At 51.5% G+C, this 19,205-nt stretch overlaps 3 protein-coding genes across 4 annotated transcripts in view; all 3 read left to right on the top strand.

Annotated features, from left to right (window-relative positions):
* The first annotated feature begins 6,098 nt into the window (after positions 1-6,098).
* LOC122149406 (mas-related G-protein coupled receptor member H-like) lies at positions 6,099-7,016 on the top strand. The gene has a single exon (XM_042779408.1). It carries the CDS (start codon positions 6,099-6,101, stop codon positions 7,014-7,016), a length of 918 nt encoding a protein of 305 aa, XP_042635342.1.
* A 7,420-nt stretch (positions 7,017-14,436) lies between these two features.
* On the top strand, positions 14,437-16,643 carry LOC116998059 (mas-related G-protein coupled receptor member H-like). Of its 2 annotated transcripts, none has more exons than XR_004418290.1 (2): positions 14,437-14,632; positions 14,837-14,908. XR_004418290.1 is itself a non-coding variant. In XM_033063387.2 (2 exons), the coding sequence occupies exon 2, from the start codon at positions 14,947-14,949 to the stop codon at positions 15,874-15,876; it is 930 nt and encodes a 309-aa protein (XP_032919278.2). In that variant the 5' UTR covers positions 14,437-14,632; positions 14,909-14,946; the 3' UTR covers positions 15,877-16,643. The 2 variants fall into 2 exon arrangements, 1 of the variants encoding a protein (XP_032919278.2); XM_033063387.2 differs by lacking the exon at positions 14,837-14,908 and adding an exon at positions 14,909-16,643.
* A 1,781-nt stretch (positions 16,644-18,424) lies between these two features.
* The window catches only part of LOC116998061 (mas-related G-protein coupled receptor member H-like), a 5,631-nt gene continuing 4,850 nt past the window's right edge, over positions 18,425-19,205 (top strand). Inside the window, 1 exon segment of the mRNA XM_033063389.1 lies at positions 18,425-18,558. The gene's annotated coding sequence lies outside the window, so the exon portion shown is untranslated.

The following is a 19,205-nucleotide window of genomic DNA, read 5'->3' as shown; positions in this document are numbered from 1 at the left end:
TGCTGGATTCCTTCAGCAGGACACTCATTTCAATATTCTCTCATTTTCCCACAAGGTTTATAGCTTTTAATACCCTACACACAGCTATTCCATGAAATAAAACAGGGACCAGTTTCCAGCCAAGGAGGAGGCACTGATTAAGTTACAAAAAAAATCTGACCTTGTTTCCACTCACAGCCTGGAGAACTTCACCACAGTGCACTCACATCAGCTCACACACACCAGCTGCTGTCCCTGGGTCGGGATCTTCAGAGGTTCCCTGCAATGGTCACTTGGGAAAGGGGAGCAAAGCCCTCGGGGTGAGCCCGAGCAGTGTCCGGTGCGGGGTCTGTCCCAGCTCCTGCCACAACCCCTGTTCTCCGTGCTGGCTCCTGTTCTCCAGGGCTCTCACAGACAGGGAACTATTGCAGAGCCTGTGACGGGATCAGGGCTCTGCTTCTAATCTGCTCCTGACTTTCTCCAGGAAATGAGGAACAGGAGATGTGGGAGCAGAAGCAGTGTTGGATGTCACACAGTGATTGGTGAGCTGGGGGAACTGAAATGTGGCACAGAACGTGTCTGAGGAGAGAGGTGATAATAAAACCATGCTGGCCGAGAAGAGCAAGCGTGGCTCCCCCATCCTAAAGCACGACCTTAGGTCACTTTTACAGTGGGTGTCCCGCATGTTTCCCGATATCACCGCTCCTTCTATTGTTACCCTCCATTACTGGGACAAGGTTGGCATCAAGCTCTATGATGTGACTCCTACGGGACACGAGCAGGCAATGCGTGTGTTCCCAGCCTGGAGGGTGATTGCTGAAACACTGAAAAAGCAAGAGCAGTCTCAGGCTGTATCCTCTGCAGATGCTGCTGGCCCCTGCCCTGCTCTGACTCTCCCTGCCCACTCGAATCTGGCGTTCCTGACACTGGAGAGCACCCCCAGCTATCACCCCCTCCTCCTCCCAGACAGGAGGGGAAGGCGTCCTGTCTCAGGGTCCTTAGCAGCCTGGATTACTGACTGTGGCGCTTTGACCCGAGACCAACACATCCAAATGCTGAGCCAGATTTATTCCCTCCTGACTCCCATGAAAACTGGGGGCGATTGAAGGGAAAGGCTCTGGAGGAGGGGGATTTTGATATCACAGCAAATATCGTCGTGCCAGTCATGTTTCGCAGCGCCAGGGGAAATACCCCAAGGTGGGAATGCTGATAAATGAAACTGGGTGTTGGAAGATGAAAGAAACAATGAGCGGAAAACTATGAATTCTATAAGAATTAAAAATTAAGAAGGGGGGTTATACATTAGAGGGGAATCTCAGGTATCAGGCATTCCGGGAACTCTGTGCCTCTCAAGTACTTCAGCTAATGGGGAAAGAGAGAGGAAAATGCGGCCAGAAAACAGGATAAAAAGGAGGCTGCGTCCTCCAAAAATGTGAGAGACCCCAGGGGAATGCCCCGTGTCCTCTCCCTTTATTCGAATAAAGCAAAGGGGACTCCCCTGTCTCATTTTTGGATATAAACCTCTGGTGTTTGTGAATTAATTTTTCTGACACTGTTAACTCCAACTCATTTTTGATGCTCATTGGGAAAAGGGTTTAGAATTTTGCTTGTGAAATTTGTGGGGCTTGCAAAGCAGAGCGGACCACAGCCAGCCCCAGCCCAGCTGCCACAAGCAGCCTTGGCCAGACGTCCCCGATCCACAGCCCGCCACAGCAGGAGTGCTGAACTGGACCTGGCAACCTCGGGCACAGTCACATTCCTTGATTCAGCTGTGCATTTGCTTCCCACAGGAGTTTTCAGACCACCGGGGCAGCATGTGCATAACACCCCAAATATGTTGGGTACAGCCCATGTTAGACCAATGCCCCCCATGTCAATGTACCCTGACATTAAAACAACAAAAGACACCACTTGTCAGTCTCAGGGACAGAGGGGACAGACTGAGTCACTGTTATCTCTCAAGCCAAATGGCCCTCTCAGTGTGCCCTTGCTGAAGTGCCCCAGGTGATTTCAGGCACCGGGAGAAGCAGCCTCACCTATGAGAGCCACCACTTGATACAGATCAGTGGCCCCAAGGGACACCTCACCTCAGTCAAACCCTTGTATTACCAGTTGCTTGCCTTTTACTTCTCAGTTTTAACAACTTTTTTATTGTGAAACTTTCAGGGAATGCCTGTGAGAAGAACATCATCAGCACCTGTTTGACCTCTAACAGACTTATGGACTTAGTAGATGGATAAGGAATTTATTTAAAATAGCTTATCAGTACTAGGCAGTATAATATATATTGTTATGGTTATTCCTTGTATTTTACAGTGTGTGAAAAAATGAATAGACAAGTCGCTTAAGAGTGTACAGTAAATTCACGAATACAAGCCGCACTGAGTATAAGCCGCATCTCTGGGTGTTGGCAAATATTTCGGTTTTTGTCCATAAATAAGCCGCACCTGAATATAAGCCGCTCTGTCATTCGCAGCGAGGACCCGCATGCAACACAGTTGCCAGATACTAACAGAACCGCGGCATGGCGGGGGGTTTACTGGCTCAACTAAGGCTGTGCAGGCTCGGCCCGCTAGGGGCTGCTGATGGGGCCAGGTGGCCCAGCCCGGTGCTGCCGCTCGGGGCCGGCCGCCGCCTCTGGGTTCGCTCACCCCGGCCCCGCTCCCGCCGCGGCGCTGGCCGGGCACGGAGCAACCCCTGCTCCCGCCACGGCAGCGGAGGGCGGGGGCAGAGCACCCCCCCTCCTCCCCGGGCGGCGGCAATGGCGGCGCGCCCCCCCACCCCGTCCTCCCCAGGCCGCGGCAATGACGGCGCAGGGCCCCCGTTGGCTCCCCGAGCCGCGGCAATGGCGGCGCCCCCCCCCCCATCCTCCCCGAGCCGCGGCAATGACGGCGCGGCCCCCCCCTCTCCTCCCCGGGCCGTGGCAATGCCGGCGCAGGGCCCCCATCGGCTCCCCGAGCCGTGGCAATGGCGGCGCCCCCACCCCCGTCCTCCCCAGGCCGCGGCAATGGCGGCGCGGGCCCCCACCCGTCCTCCCCTGGGCTGCGGCAGAGGAGGGAAGAAGAGAGCTCTCCCGCCTCTCTCCCCGCCCCCTGTGCTGCCTGCAGGGAGCCAGGGCAACACAGTAACACTGTAACAATCGCTGAATGCCGGCTTTTACTGGCAGGTGCTTGGCTCAGCGCCCTGGCTGGCACATCTGGGGTTGTAAATGCCAGAAAATTATTCACATATTAGCCGCCCCCGTGTATTAGCCGCACTTCCGGGTTTCCACCAAAATTTTTGTCAAATTGCTGCGGCTTGTATTCGTGAAATTACTGTATTTTTAGTTGAAATGAATGGGGCAAATGTGGGAGCTAAGAGAGATAGTACAGTGGATTTAATTAGCATATGCAGTTTGATAACCAAGATGCCTTGGCAAGAACAACCAGAGCTTTGAAGATTACAAGAAGATTGGATCAAGACTGCTTATAAGAAAGAAGATTGAATCAAGTAGAAATGTGAAGTTTGTCAGTGTTAGTTAAACCCAATGAATGTAGTAAAAAATTACTAGCCTTCCTAAAAATGGTATATAAGCATCTGGAGCTCACAGTAAATCTGGATTCAGATCACAAGTCAGTAATTTCCATCTCAAGAGTCAATACAAAATCTTGTCATTTGAACTGCCTGAACTTGCCCCCTCTCTTTCTGGGGTGGATCCTTAGGACCCTGCACTACAAATGTGCTGCTAAACTTTCTAATTCCAATCCAGTTTTGCCACTCATATACCACAATTTCAGTGGTACTGACAGTCACCACACAGTTTCCAAGAGGATGCAGGGAAGAATAAATTCTGTGCATGAGCTGCAGCACAGGCACACAGCAGAGGGATGATTTCGGATTTCAGCAATGTCATTTCTTCTGACAGGAGGTGAATCAAAGCTGCTCTCAAGGATACAACCCTTAGAAAGTTGCAGGTTTCATCTGAGTCATCTTCTACACTCCTCTGGAAGTCAGACAGCAGCCTACAGTGAATTCCAAGGAATTCCTTGAAAACTGAGGTGACATGACTCCTACCCAGGCTGACATGCCTCAGGGATCTGGGATGCTCCTGCTGGAAACTGGCGCCTGTGGTGGCCCTGGGACCAGAACTGTCACCTCTCTTCCCTGCTGACACCGCGTTTGTGTCCCCAGCTATGGAATCTCACATCCCCTCACCAGGACAATCCTTGCAAGTGCAAACACTTCATGATCCATGAGCTAAAGGGGCTTCTGGAGAGTTGGAGAGGGACTTTGGACAAGCGCATGGAGTGACGGGACAAGGGGGAATGGCTTCCCACTGCCAGAGGGTGGGTTCAGATTGGATATTGGGAAGAAATCCTTCCCTGTGAGGGTGCTGAGGCCCTGGCACAGGTTGCCCAGAGAGGCTGTGGCTGCCCCATCCTTGGAAATAACAAGGTTGAATGGTGTTTGGAGCAACCTGGCATAGTGGAAGGTGTCCCTGCTGGCAAAGGGAGAGTTTGGGATCAGGGAAAAACAACCACAAGTGTTTCCAGGACTGAGCAGGACCTCTGGTGAAGGCTTGGGAGGTGGCTCACAGCACCCTGGTCTCCAACAGCTTTTATTGCATCACCAAGGGGATTGGCTGTAATTAGGGAGGGCTCCAAGTGCTGATAACCTGACTGCAAGCAGCTGATTGCTGTCCTTCCCTTGGGCTGTGTGAGCCTGCACTGGAATGATGGAAATGGGAGATCAAGGGCCAGGGATGCTGCCATGAGGCCAGGGGAGGTTTTGGGAATGATTCTGGAGCTCTTCCCAGAGTGTGAGTTACTTCTGACAAGCAGCCAGATGCTTCACCAGCAGTGCCAGCATTCCAGTGCCACCAGCACCACCAGCATCCCTCTGCTGCTGGAGGGACAATGAGCCCTCAGGGAAGAGAAATGAGGAATGGTAGAAGCCTGTCAGGTGAGGGAAGGCAGTTGGAGAATGGGACACTCTCCTGGGCAGGAATGTTTCTCATTAGGGGGAAATGAGGAGCCATTTTCAGATGTTATAAACAGGTGCTATGGTGATTGGCTCTCACAAATGTTGAATGAATATTGTGTGTGTTATAATGTTAAAGAAGCTCTGTTCAGATGTGGAGTTTTTCTAATGTGAGTGTTGTGTTCATGCTGAATGCTGTAATGCTGATCTCTGACCATTGTGAGGAGTTGAAGCCACAAGGAATGCACAAGCTCCGGGACGAAGGAGGAGCTGTGTCGGAGGAGTGGAAAATGTTTGAGTGTGGGGCTTGGCTTACCAGGGGTTGGCTTACCCGGAGTATATAAGGCTGTTACTGGGGTGGGCAGTGTGCCTGTGGGTGAGCACTCAACGCTGTTCCTTTTACATTATTATGTCCGTTGGTGTTCTTTATAATAAACTTTTAAATGTTTAAGAAGTGTGGCGTCGTTTCTTTCAACAAAGAAAAAGACCCCTGCTTTGTAGGGGGGAAAAATCACGGTCAATAAGCGCAAGGCTGTGGAATTCTGATGGATCCGAAGTCGTAAAACCCCTTCTGACTGCCCCGTGATTCCATCGGTTATTTGGGAAACAACAGTGGGACAGGGCACAGAGAGACCCAGCAGGACGGGAATGGGGAGCTCCTGGTGATCTGGGCACTTTCTCCTTCATGTTACTGACCTGGGAGGATCCGCTTTAGGACATGGATCCCAAAGGAGCAAGAGGTACCAGGAAGCACCGCTGATCTGCACAGACCCCCTGTGCCTGCTGCTGCCCCACAGTGAACAGGTCAGTGCAATGTTTTCCTTCCTCCCTGCCCCACCTTCCTCTCCTCCAGCAGCTGCTCTGTTCCTGCCACCCTCTCCTGGTGACCGCAGTGCCCTCCCCAGGTCCCCCCTCCTCTGCCCTGTGCTTCCCTTCCACATCCCCTACAGAACATCCCATTCCTCCCATTTCCCTCTCTCACCCCACAGTTTCCACCACTCTTGTCCCCTGCACATCCCACTCCTCCCCACTGAATCCTTCTCACTGCAGGGAGCTGCTGAGGAGCTGCATGGTCCATCCCTGGATTCTCCAGCCACTGACTCTCATCCACTCTGACCACAGCCAGGGACCACATCCCACTGCCTGCCCAGAGTCCATCCATGGAGGTGACCACCGTGTGCCCATCTCCTGCCTCACCCACTGAAGGGGACGATCTCTGTGAGGCAGATGTCACCAACGTGGCCATGCACAGTGTGACACTGCTCATCTGCCTCTGTGGGCTGGCTGGGAACGGGGCTGTCATTTGCCTCTACAGCCTGCAAAGCCGTACCTATGCCATCTTTAACCTGGCTGTTGCTGACTTCCTTCTCTTCACAGTCCCCTCTGGCCTCCTCCTCCTGGTGGAGGACCTGTCCTGCACTCCTATATTGCCCTTGATGTACCTGAGCTTCGTTTTCCAGGTGTCAGAGCTCTCCTATATCTGGGGGCTTTTCCGGCTGGTGCTCAGCAGATATGGGGCCAATATTCTCGAACTGTGGGAACTCTGCTGCGGCTGCAACGCTCCCGATCGCCTGTGGTTGGTGGTGCAAAGTCTCCAATTATGGGCCTTCTTTGCTCTCTTCACTCTCATTCCCACGCTGACTTCCCTGTGCCCATCACAACAGCAGGAGCAGTGCAGGGCATCTCTCATCTCCATGTACACCATCATCCTGCTCCTCTTTGCTGCGCCCTTGTTCATTATCCCCACAATCGACATCACCAAGGCCAAACGTGGCTCCAGGAAGCAGCAACTCAAGAGGCGAGACATCGTTGTCTTCATCATTATGTTCTTCACTCTCCTCATTCTCCTCTTCAATTCCCTGCAGCAGATCGGATATTTCTCTGTGTCCTCAGAGGTTTTTTTCCTGCTCACCTGCATCCACAGCACCATCAAACCCTTCATCTACTTCTTGGCAGGGAGGTGCTGGAGTCCCTGCTCCATGGAGTCCCTCCAGCTCTCCCTCCAGAGGGTCTTTGAGGAGGAAAAGGAAAAAAAACCTACCAGCAGTGATGATGCCCACAGGGACACAGGGGTCTGAGCCTGTTGATCCCTTCCACTGCTCTGCTGAAGGACCTCGGCACAGCTTTCCTGGAGTCACCTGATGAATAAATATCCACAGCATCACCCTCCCTGTGCTGGTGCACTCCTGCAGGAGAAGGGAGCAGGGGCATTGCCAGGGGCAATGTGGGAGGGATGCTTTGCCATGGAGCACATTGGAGCATGGCTTTCCTCCTCCCTGCCCTGCCCACATGGCTCCAGGCAGTGCAGCTGGGCTCAGTGCTGTTCCCCAGCTCTATTCCCCATGGAGTGACCCTCATTGCCTGGGCCCCAGGGAATGAACTCCATCTCCTTTGGCTGCCCAGATGAGTTTCTTGGTGTTTTGAGGGATCTCCTGCCTGCAAAGAATGTGACACCTTAAGGCCTGGGGACACACCCAGCACAGGGTGGCAGTGATTTCCCAAATCCCTGAGGGGCTGGTGCCTCTGGATGGCAGGAGAGGGGTTGGGATCACACAGAGCCTCATTCCCCTTCTGTCCAGCAGAGCCAGCCCTGCATTCCCAGCTGATGGGAAGAGACACCAGGTAGGGCTGCAGAGCTGGGCAGGGACAGCAACATTCCCTTGTACTTTCATTGGGAATTTGTCACATTCTTTAATTCCAGAATTAAATCCTTCTGAGTAAAGTGCAGGCTCAAAGGTGACCTCCACTGAATCCTGGTGCCTGTGAACAAAAAGAGCTTTCAACATGGAAATTCACATCACCAGAGGCTTGGACCATTTAATTGCACAGAAATTACGGGTTATGCTGCTGTTCGGCAGCATGAGACCACCCCCTGGTTCTCCAGCATCAAAATCCAAGGAATCCCTTGATCACCTCCATCCTGAACCTGGCCACCCTCAGGAGGAGCTGAACAGGGACTCTGCACAGCAACTTCAGCCAACATCCATCTTGTACTGATCTTTGTCATTTTGTTATTACCCCTACATCAGATTTGTGTTTATTTTTTTGTTTTGTTTCCAGTGTGATTACTCTGACCTCAGAATTTGTTGAATAAACAACATCCAGGCTTCTCTGCAGAGCTTGTCCCTGGTGAACAGTGTCCAAAATGCCTCATTTCCTTATTTTATCCCATTCTAAAGATCCTGGCTGATCTGTGAGGAGGGCAGGTACCTGTCTCATACCAGAGCTCTTCCTAAGGCAGTGCCTGCAATGGTTGGGATGATGTTGGCAGTGCCAAGATCTCCTCATTCCTCCTGGGACAGACCTGGGCAGCAGCCACATCTCTTACCCAGGGGGAAGGTGTCCCTCCTTTCCCACTGCCTTCAATCCACGGGAAAGCAAGGTGCCACTGCTCCTGGAAAGGGAAGGGAGAGTGCAAGCCATGGGTGCTGAGTCAGGCTTGGGAGACACACGTGAGGTAAAATATCTAAAAAGCATTTATTAAGAGAATTGTTAATAATTAACAGAGCAGAGAAACTTCCACATCTGAAAGGGTTTTTCCTCTCCCTGTCCCCTGTTTTCCTGTCTCCCTTTTTCTTGCAAAGCAGAAACTTTCCATGGCACAACATCTTGTCAAGGAGAGAACAACTCAGCCAGGGAGTCCCTCCCAAGGCATGTGTAGAAGGATCATGATCCTCCAATGCACTTTTTCCACTTCCAAGCACATTCTTGTCTCCTGTGTCACCCAGGCTACTTCCTACGTGAGCTTCCTATTTTCCATGGGATCCTATAATGGTTTGTGTTGGAAGGATCATTAAAGACCATCCTTCAACAACTCACATGACAGCCCACAGCCCCAAACTCAGTGTGCATTTTGGGCAAAGCCTCCCACGGGCCATCCCAAACGCCTGCACACTGCCCTGCACAACACAGCTCAGTGTGAAGCCTCCACAGGGTCTTCCCATGTGTCAGGACCTGCTGGAGATGGAAGGGATTTGCCCAGGAATTGTTCTGCACTGCAGTGCCAAGATTTCTTATCCATCTGCATGCTGTTTTTAAGGATACACACCAAAAAATCCACTGGGAAAAGCTCTCAGCCTTGATTACTCAGTTTTAACATTCCACAGGGAAGGGAAGCTCATTTCTGAGACAGAGAAAGCTCAGACCTGTTAAACAGGAAAGACTCAAAGCAAGGATTTCAAAGCAAGAGGTTTCCTGGGTATCCGTTCCCATGGCAGAAGGGTTGGAATGCGATGGTCTCTAAGATTCCTTCCAACCCAATCCATTCCATGATGATTTCTCATGTCATCCAGAATCCTCTCCAGGCAGGAGTTTCCCTGCTGCACACAGCACCAGCCTGACAGATGAAGGAGATTACGGACAATGCTCTCAGGCACAGGGTGTGATTGTTGGGATGTCCTGTGCAGGACCAGGAGCTGAACTCCATGATCCTTGTGGATCCCTTCCACAAGGGAAATATCCCTTCCCTGGATATTTTATGGTTCTATTTTATGATGACTCCTTTTAGGCTGGAGAAAAGAAGACTCAGAGGTGACCTTATCACTCTCTACAACTTCCTGAAAGCTTCTACAGCTTCCTGTGCTCAGTTGGGGTTGGTCTCTTGCACCAAGCAGCACTGCCAGAACCAGAGGACACAGTCTCAAGCTGTGCCAGGGGAAATTCAGGTTGGATATTAGGAAAAAGTTTTTTACTGAAATAATAAAAAAGTATTGAAATGCTTTGCCTGGGTAGGAGGTGGTGTCACTATCCCTGGATGTATTAGAAGAAAGACTGGCTGTGACTCTTGGAACCATTGTTTAGTTATGGCGTGGGTTGGACTTGATGATCATGGAGGTGTCTTCCAACCAAGTTATGCTGTGATACTGTGACTCTGTTTCATGATGGTCCCATTGATGATGATTCCACAGTGTTGTTCCTATTCCCTGACAATAGCACATCCTGAAATGCCCTCTGGAAGGCAACACCAACAGAGAGGGTGAATTCCTCTGCACAGCTCCCAGCCAGGAAGTCAATCAGAGGGTGGGCACTGCTGTGGGCACAGGTGAGTGGGAGAGAGGTGCTGAGGGCAAAGGCAGAGAAATCAAACACCCTCAGCAAGGGCCAGTACCCAAAATGAGCGGTGAAGAAGGGCAAGGAGACGACAGGCAGCAGGAGCAGGGCACAGAGCTGCCGTGGGGGCTGTTTCCATGAGCAGCACAGGAGCCTGGGCAGCAGGGCGAGACCAGAACAGGTCTAAAATAACATTCTAGACAATTGTTGCATCATTATCTGGGTAAACAATTCACATGATATGTGCACCATATGAAGTTCTTTGATGGTAAGCAGTGCTCCAAATCTTACAATTCTTACATTATTCTTTGTGCCACTAGGGTGCCAACCTGTGTATGTCTTTCTGCTAGGAGTCCTGGCAAAGACATAAAAATCAGTATTTTAAACAAAGGGTAAAACTGATCATTAATAATTGTCTTTAGAAATGAATTTTCAGCTAGCTCGATGATGTCTGCAACATAACAAAATCAGTTCACCAAATTGAACGGACATATTAACATAAAAAATGCTCGAATAAACAAATTATAACAGTCTCTGTATTTTGTGGAGTATCTTTGTATCTTCCTCTTGGTGATGCTCAAGCTGGATAGCTGCAGCAGTGGCCTTCTCCATATGGGTTTATAGGGTTTTTAAGTTTAAGGGTGTTTCTTTGTCCAATGGCTCAATCAGAAATTTGTCTCTAGGGGTGTTGTCCACTGGGATACAATGTCTCTTCCCCACAAGACTATGGGGGATTTTACCATGAAACATCTGGTATTATAAGATGGTTTTGAGGTCCAAGAGTTTGACTAACTGTGTGCTCTGCAGGCTGGAGCTGTTCCCTGGAGCAGGTTCAAGAGTCCATTCGGCAGCCACTTGGATTCTGAGATGACTCTTACATTAGCACCTGTATCAGTAATTCCTAACACAACAATCTTTCTGTTCTTGAGTTCCAGTGCACAAGCAGTTTGAGGCTGGTAGTGCCTTACAGTCTCAGCAATTAGGTTGGATTTCATGTGGAGTTCACTGGCCCCCTGTTTCATCTCCACAAAGTCCTGTGCAGGTGTGTTACCAGCCTGGTTGTCTGGCCGGGTATTTATTCTTTTCTCAGCTCGGGGTTTGGATATTAACAGCTCTTTACACTCTCCTTTGCTCAGGGTGAACCCAGCTGAGGACAGCAGCACAGATGCTTTGTGTTTCAAATTACAGAGGGTTAACACATATGCAATAATTTTAGCTTGAATTTGATTGCCAAACAAAAGAAAATCCCTCCAAAAAAATTTTTATAGCACTAAATAGTTACATCCCCTCTTGATAGGCTAGGGGTTTTTCATTAAAATCAGTTTATCCCTTCCTGTGTCTTGCTGGACAAAGTTTTCCCTGAATACATTTTACCTCCCCCTCTGTAAATTCTTTTCAGAGGAGGGTGGGGGACAGAGACACCAAGCCCGTGCCAGACCCGTGCCGTGCAGCCCGGTTATCAGGGTGGGTACCAGCTGCAAAGGGAGCCCCGATCGGATTGTTAAAGAAAGGAGAACCTTTTCTGTAATCCTCAGCAGCTTTGCACAGCTCTTTTCTCGCCCCGTACACGAGAAGTTCCCGTCTCAGGCCAGCTTCCCCCTCCTGTTTGTCACTGGGAAAGCCGCGATCTTAGAAGCAATTTCCCAATCCTTTTCCTTTACTGCCCCGCCCGGATCTTTTCCCACGGCTCGGTGGAATTGTTCTAATCTGATAAACTCAAATCCTCTTCGGAGGAAGAGGGGGAAGGCAGACACACGGGCTCTTTGCTGGGTTTAGGGCACGTCGCTGCTGTGGCAGGAGCCGGGGAAGGCTCCGGTGTGCCCGCAGCTGCCCCGGGAGCCGGGATGGGGCAGAGCCAGCAGCGCTCGGGATCGGGGCTGGAGCTGGGGAAGAGCGGGATGGGCGGCACCGGGCAGGGACGGAGCGGGATCCAGAGCCTGTGGGCACAGTGGGTCCGGCTGGAGTGGTTCTCCTCATTCCAGCTCCCTTGGGATGCCTTCCCACCGGGCTGGATCCCTCCGTGGCCGGGGACAATGTGCTCATTGTGACACCTCTGCTGCTGCTCCTTCCCCTCTCACAGCTGCAGGGGTGACAGACAGACACACCATGGAAATCCTGCTGTCCCCCAAACGTGGCTTTGCCCATCTTTTCACACCCGCAGCTTCCATGTGGAGCAGCACAGGGAGCGGCAAGGCACAGGACAGATGGCAAGCAAGACCATGGGAGACAGGTCTGGGGTGCCTGGCACAAAAGCCAGGGAGACACCTCCTTCCTGGCTGTGGACAGGACAGAGCTGGAGGAGGAAAACCATTGGGGAAGGAAAGAATTGCCCATGGAGATATCAGAGAGCAAATGGCTTTGGCATGGATCCAGCCTGGATTCTCAGGTGTCAGCTGATATCACTGAGCTGCTGCATTCCTTCAGCAGGACACTCATTTCAATATTCCCTCCATTTTCCCACAAGGTTTATAGCTTTTAATACCCTACATATGGGTATTCCCTGAAAAAAATATGGGATGACCATGTTCCATCCAAGGAGGAGGCACTGATTAAGTTCAAAAAGAGTCTGACCTTGTTTCCACTCACAGCCTGGAGAACTTCACCGCAGTGCACTCACATCAGCTCACACACACCAGCTGCTGTCCCTGGGTCGGGATCTTCAGAGGTTCCCTGGAATGGTCACTTGGGAAAGGGGAGCAAAGCCCTCGGGGTGAGCCCGAGCAGCGTCCGGCGCGGGGTCTGTCCCAGCTCCTGCCACAACCCCTGTTCTCCGTGCTGGCTCCTGTTCTCCCGGGCTCTCACAGACAGGGAACTATTGCAGAGCCTATGACAGGATCAGGGCTCTGCTTCTAATCTGCTCCTGACTTTCTCCAGGAAATGAGAAACAGCACAGAGCCTCAGCAATGAGACCCACGGCAAAAGCAGTTTGTCTCTGTGTCAGCTTCCTCTTTCATTTTAAAGCAACCCCAATCCCCAAAATCTTGTCATTTGAACTGCCTGAATTTGCCCCCTCTTTTCCCTGGGGTGGATCCTTAGGATCCTGCACTACAAATATGCTGCTGAACTTTGATTTCTATTTCAAATCTAGTTTTGCCACAATTTCAGCAGTACTTTACTGTCACCATGCAGTTTTCAAGAGGGTTCATGGAAAAATAAATTCTGTGTTTTAGCTGCAGTACATACACACATCACAGGGAAGATTTAGGATTTCAGCAATCTCATTTCTTCTGAGAAGTTGTGAATTAATGCTGCTCTCAAGGATACAACCCTTAGAAAGTTGCAGGTTTCATCTGACTCATCTTCTACACTGCCTTTGGAGTCAGACAGCAGCCTACAGTGAATTCCAAGGAATTCCTGGAAAGCTGAGCTGACATGATTCCTACCTAGGCTGACATGCCTCAGGGATCTGGGATGCTCCTGCTGGAAACTGGCACTTGTGGTGGCCCTGGGACCAGAACTGTCCCCTCTCTTCCCTGCTGACACCGCGTTTGTGTCCCCAGCTATGGAATCTCACATCCCCTCACCAGGAAAATCCTTGCAAGTGCAAACACTCCATGATCCATGAGCTAAAGGGGCTTCTGGAGAGTTGGAGAGGGACTTTGGACACGGTCATGGAGTGACAGGAAAAGAGGAATGGCTTCTAACTGCCAGAGGGTGGGTTCAGATTGGATATTGGGATGAAATCCTTCCCTGTGAGGGTGCTGAGGCCCTGGCACAGGTTGCCCAGAGGGATGGGGTCAGGTAATATCAACCACATGTTATTCCAAGTCTGAGAAGGGGGAGGATGAGCTCTCATGAAGGGCTGGATAGAAGATCATAGCACCTCAAAATCTGGTCTCTAATAATTTCATTGCATCATTAAGGGAATTGGCAGTAATTAATGTGGGTTCTAAGTGCTGATAACCTGGCTGCAAGCAGATAATGGTTGTCCTTCTGTTGGACTGCGTGAGTCTGCTGAAGAATTACAGAAATTCTTGGCTCAGTGTTCTTGGAGTTCTTGGATTCCTGGTTCGGCTATGCTTTCTTGAGCCCAGGCGGGGTTTTGGCAATGATTCTGGAGATCTTCCAAGAATGGGAATTGTTTCTGACAAGAAGCCGGATTCTTCAACAGCACTGCCAGCACTCCCAGCATTTCAGTGCCACCAGCAACAGCAGCATCCCTCTACTGCGGGAGGGACAATGACCCCTCAAGGAAGACAAATAAGGAATGGTGGAAATTTGCTGAGAGAGGGAAGGCAGCTGGAGAATGTCCCATTGGGAAGGGTGTTTCCAGTCAGGAGGAAATGAGGAGCCATTGAAAGAAATCTATGTGTCGAGCTACTTCCTCTGTGGCAGGAAAAAAAAAAGAAAAATATCTGAGGATATTTTGATGAAATTCTGACGTGAAATTCAGACGTAGTCAAAGATGCAATTTCCGACTCTCCCATGATTCCACCGAGCCTTGGGAAACAACACAAGGAGAGGGCAGAGAGAGAACCAGCAGGAATGGAATGGGAGCTCCTGGTGATCTGGGCACTTTCTCCTTCATGTTACTGACCTGGGAGGATCCACTTTAGGACATGGATCCCAAAGGAGCAAGAGGTACCAGGAAGCACCGCTGATCTGCACAGACCCCCTGTGCCTGCTGCTGCCCCACAGTGAACAGGTCAGTGCAATGTTTTCCTTCCTCCCTGCCCCACCTTCCTCTCCTCCAGCAGCTGCTCTGTTCCTGCCACCCTCTCCTGGTGACCGCAGTGCCCTCCCCAGGTCCCCACTCCTCTGCCCTGTGCTTCCCTTCCACATCCCTCCCAACTCCCACCCTCCTCCCCTGCACATCTCACTCCTCCCCACTGAGTCCTTCCCACTGCAGGGAGCTGCTGAGGAGCTGCATGGTCCATCCCTGGATTCTCCAAGCACTGAATCCCATCCACACTGACCACAGCCAGGGACCACATCCCACTGCCTGCCCAGTGTCCATCCATGGAGGTGACCACCGTGTCCCCATCTCCTGCCTCACCCACTGAAGGGGACGATCTCTGTGAGACAGATGTCACCAACGTGGCCATACACAGTGTGGCACTGCTCATCTGCCTCTGTGGGCTGGCTGGGAATGGGACTGTCCTTTGGCTCCTCTTCTCCCGCCATTTGTACAGGAACAGCACCATCCGTTACATCCTCATTCTGACTTTTTTTGACTTCCTCTTCCTCCTCTTTCTGGTCCCCTCCAGTCTGCTTTTCCTGCTGGAGGATGTGTCCTGCTCTGCCATCATGCCCTTGCAGTACGTGTGGCTGGTTTTGCGCCTGCCTCTGGTGTCCTGCAGCCTGTGGCTGTACCTGCTGACATTCATCAACATGAAGAGGTGCAGGTCCATCCTCTGCCCACTCTGGCACTGCTGCCACCGTCCCCAGCACCTGACATGGGTGGTATGTGTTAGACTCTGGGCACTCTCCATCATTGTCTTCACTTTCCTTGCAATTTTGCTGTGCCCATCCCATCTACCTGAGCACTGCTGGGTGCCTCTCATCTCAAAGTATGCCTTTGATCTCCTCCTCTGTACTCCCCTCATGCTCATTTCCAGCACAATCATCTTCATTAAAGCCAAGTCTAGCTCCCATCAGCAGCAACTCAAGAGGCTGGACATTGTTATCTGCCTCTCTGTGCTCTTCACTCTGCCCTTCAGCCTCAGGAATTTACTGCAGGTGTTCAGCTATATCATTTTCTCCTCCCAGTTTTTTTTCCTGCTCACCTGCATCCACAGCAGCATCAAACCCTTCATCTACTTCTTGGTAGGGAGCTCCTGGAGGCCCTGCTCTGTGGGGTGCCTCTGGCTCTCCCTCCAGAGGATCTTTGAGGAGCCAGAAGAAAACTCTGCTGGCATCGATGATCCTGTCGTGGATGCTGCGCTCTGAGTCTGGTGATTCCTCTTGCTGCACTGCTGAGGGACTCTGGGACAGTGGCTGAGGGATTCCTTGAACCACCTGATCAATAAATATCCACAGTGTCACCCTCCCTCTGCTGGTGCATCCCCTCCCCCTTTCCAGGCTGCACTGGGATCTCAGAAATGCTCCTTAGGCATCAGCCTTGAGGAGCAGCCCCTGGGCTCAGCTCCTCTGCAGCTCATCAGAAACACCCTCTGCTCCCAGGAACTGCTGCTCTCCAACAACCTCCTGGGTTTTAGGGACACCCTTGGAAATCAGTTCACTTCCCTGGATGGCACAACATCCCTGTTCCCACACTTTCACAGAAAGCTGCCAGCCCAAAGTGTGGCCAGGATGAAACATGGCTGTGACTGAAGCCCATCTCTTGGGGCCCTGCAAACAACATTCCAAAAGGAGACCCTTGGAGCTCTCCTGGCCCCAGCAGTGCTGACCAGAACCTCCCTGGGAGTGGGGCCTCTCCCAGCCGGGATCTCTCCCGTTTGCTGCCCTCGGGTGATCCCTGAACACCGATGGGTCCTGGGCCGATCCCCCAGTGCTCGAGGCTCAGCCCTTGGCACAGTGAGGAGATGCAAACGGATCCAGAGTGAGCATTTCCCTGCCTCCGAGGGGAATTTCTCACAGGGACCTTGCACTGACTCTGTCTGTGTGCACACACGTGTGCATCTGCCATGGCAAATGTGGGAGCAATGCTGCTCTCCCAGGGGTTTCAGTACCTGAGATATCTCATTGAGTCAGGCCTGTAAGTGAGGTTAAGTCATTTACCTTTTCAACTAAATGCTGTTAAGTGTCATTTCTTTGATCAATTGTTGATTTTAACGTGTAAGAGGACGAATGGCTGGGAGAAGCAGAAACACTGCTCATGGTCCTTGGTGGAGTGGAGCAGGATCCTGAATGACTTAGGGGAAAAGGCAGTCCCAGAGTGGGTCAGGAGATTGTCAGTGGTGTCTGGAGGGTTCTGGAAGAGTCTGGATGTGGTTGGGAAGGCTCTGGAGGCTGCTGGTGCCAAATGTCCTAACTGGAGGGTAGCAGAGCCCAACCGGCTGCGCTTCAAGGCAGAGAGTGGCCTTGGGATGGGATGGGATGGGATGGGATGGGATGGGATGGGATGGGATGGGATGGGATGGGATGGGATGGGATGGGATGGGATGGGATGGGATGGGATGGATGGGGAGTGGAGATGGGAATTGGGAGTGATACAAAAATCAGCCAGAATAAATTTTCTAACACAATGGGAAGCATTAGGAAGAAGGAATTCTTTACCTGCACTAGACACACAGAGGGATCTCTCCTTGTTCTGCATGTGGTGAGACTTTACAATGGGCTTCATCCATTGCAACTACACACAGTCATTAAAGTATATTTCTTATCTAATACCTAAATATCACTTTCCTAGGACTCATTTCCATGAATTCATCTCCTTCTCAAAGCCCTTTCATGGTCCTGGAGGATCATCCAGAGGGGTCTCTGGTGGTTGTATTCACTGAGTGCTGTGATATTAAAGGTGACATTGCCTTGAACTTTTCCCTTTGGCCATGTGCTCTTGGTTCTTGTTACAGGACTCACCCCAAAACCACTGCAGACCCTCCTTATGCTTTTCTCCACTGGCTCCAGCCACATTTATCATCCTGTGTTCTCCTGTGAGCACATGGGATCTGGGCTTCCCTCCTCCTACCTGGATCCTAGAACTCTACAGGAGTTGGTTCCTCTGGCTCCTCTGCCAGGAGGAGCAGAAAAACTGTTGGGGTCCCAGGTGGACCGGGCACGATCAGGGAGTTGGGGGGAAACAGGTGGCCTAGAGTATGGTTTGGGGTGTTGGAGGCACTTTCAGAGGGTCAGGAGACGGTCAGAAGAGGGCTGGAGGTGATCTGGATGCCGGCAATCCCACATCTCCCCACTGGAGGACAGCAGGACCTGACCTACCACAGTCAGAGTGGTGGAGCGGCTGCCTCCTGGGAAACCTGTGGGATGTGATGGGATGGGGTGAGGATGGGCAGCGGGGTGGGGATGGGGAGCAGGGATGAGGATGAGATGGGAATAGAATGGGGAGCAGCTCAGTTGTTCTTCTTTGGGCCCAGGCATCTTTTAGCAATGATCCTGGAGCTATTCCCAGATTGGGAGTTGATTCTGACAAGCAGCCAGCTGCCTCACCAGCACTGCCAGCAGCAGTGCGAGCAGCACCACCAGCATCCCTCTGCTGCTGGAGGCACAGCAGCTCTCCTCTTAGGGGAGAGAACAAGGAACTGTTGGTAAAGGGAAGCCAGTAAGAGAAGGGACATTCTCCTGGGAAGGAGTGTTTCTTATCAAGAGGAAATGCTGAACCATTCACAAAGACCAAGGCCACTTTGTTTTGTGGCAAAGAAAAAAAAAAAAGATCAGTTAACACCTAAGGTTGTGGAATTCCAATGTAGTCAAAGTTGTAAAACATTTTCCGTACTGCTCTGTGACCCACAGAGTGAACACTGGAACAGGGTACAGAGAGGAGCCAGCAGGACAGGAATGGGGAGATCCTGGTGATCTCGGCACTTTCTCCTTCATGTTACTGACCTGGGAGGAGCCACTTTAGGACATGGATCCCAAAGGAGCAAGAGGTACCAGGAAGCACCGCTGATCTGCACAGACCCCCTGTGCCTGCTGCTGCCCCACAGTGAACAGGTCAGTGCAATGTTTTCCTTCCTCCCTGCCCCACCTTCCTCTCCTCCAAGCAGCTGCTCTGTTCCTGCCACCCTTCTCCTGGTGACCGCAGTGCCCTCCCCCAGGTCCCCCTCCTCTGCCCCTGTGCTTCGCGTCTGTATCTTGACATTGAAATTGGCTGAAATAAACTCTCTAACCCCATGGGAAGCATTTGGATGCAGGAATTCTTACCTGCACAGGACACAGAGGAGGATCTCTCCCTGATCTGTGTGTGTTGAGACTTTACAGCAGGGGGTTTATTCATTATAACCACACACAGACGTTAAAAAGGTTTTATCTAACACATAACATACATTAATTTCACGACTATAAGGCGCACCCTTTTGACTAAATTTTCCCTCAAACCCGGAAGTGTGCCTTATAGTCCGGTGTGCCTTATCTGATGTACAAAGTTGCGAAATTTGCCAAACTGGAAGTGTGAGCTGTGAGCCGTGGGGGGAGCCGAAAGTGCCACGGCAGTTGGCTGGGGGCGGGCCCAGTGGACTCGCGGCACCGCCCCTACCAGGTGGATGCAGGCCCAGGGGCCAATGGCTGCCGGGTTGAGGCAGGGCCTCGGCCAGCAACCGCGCGGGGTGAGCTGGGGGCGGAGCCTCGCTGCAAAAAAAAAG

Source organism: Catharus ustulatus, chromosome 6 (assembly GCF_009819885.2).
Source record: "Catharus ustulatus isolate bCatUst1 chromosome 6, bCatUst1.pri.v2, whole genome shotgun sequence".
Classification (NCBI taxonomy): Eukaryota; Metazoa; Chordata; class Aves; order Passeriformes; family Turdidae; genus Catharus; species Catharus ustulatus.
Note: the sequence above shows the minus strand (reverse complement) of the source record. Positions and strands in the feature narration are given on the sequence as shown.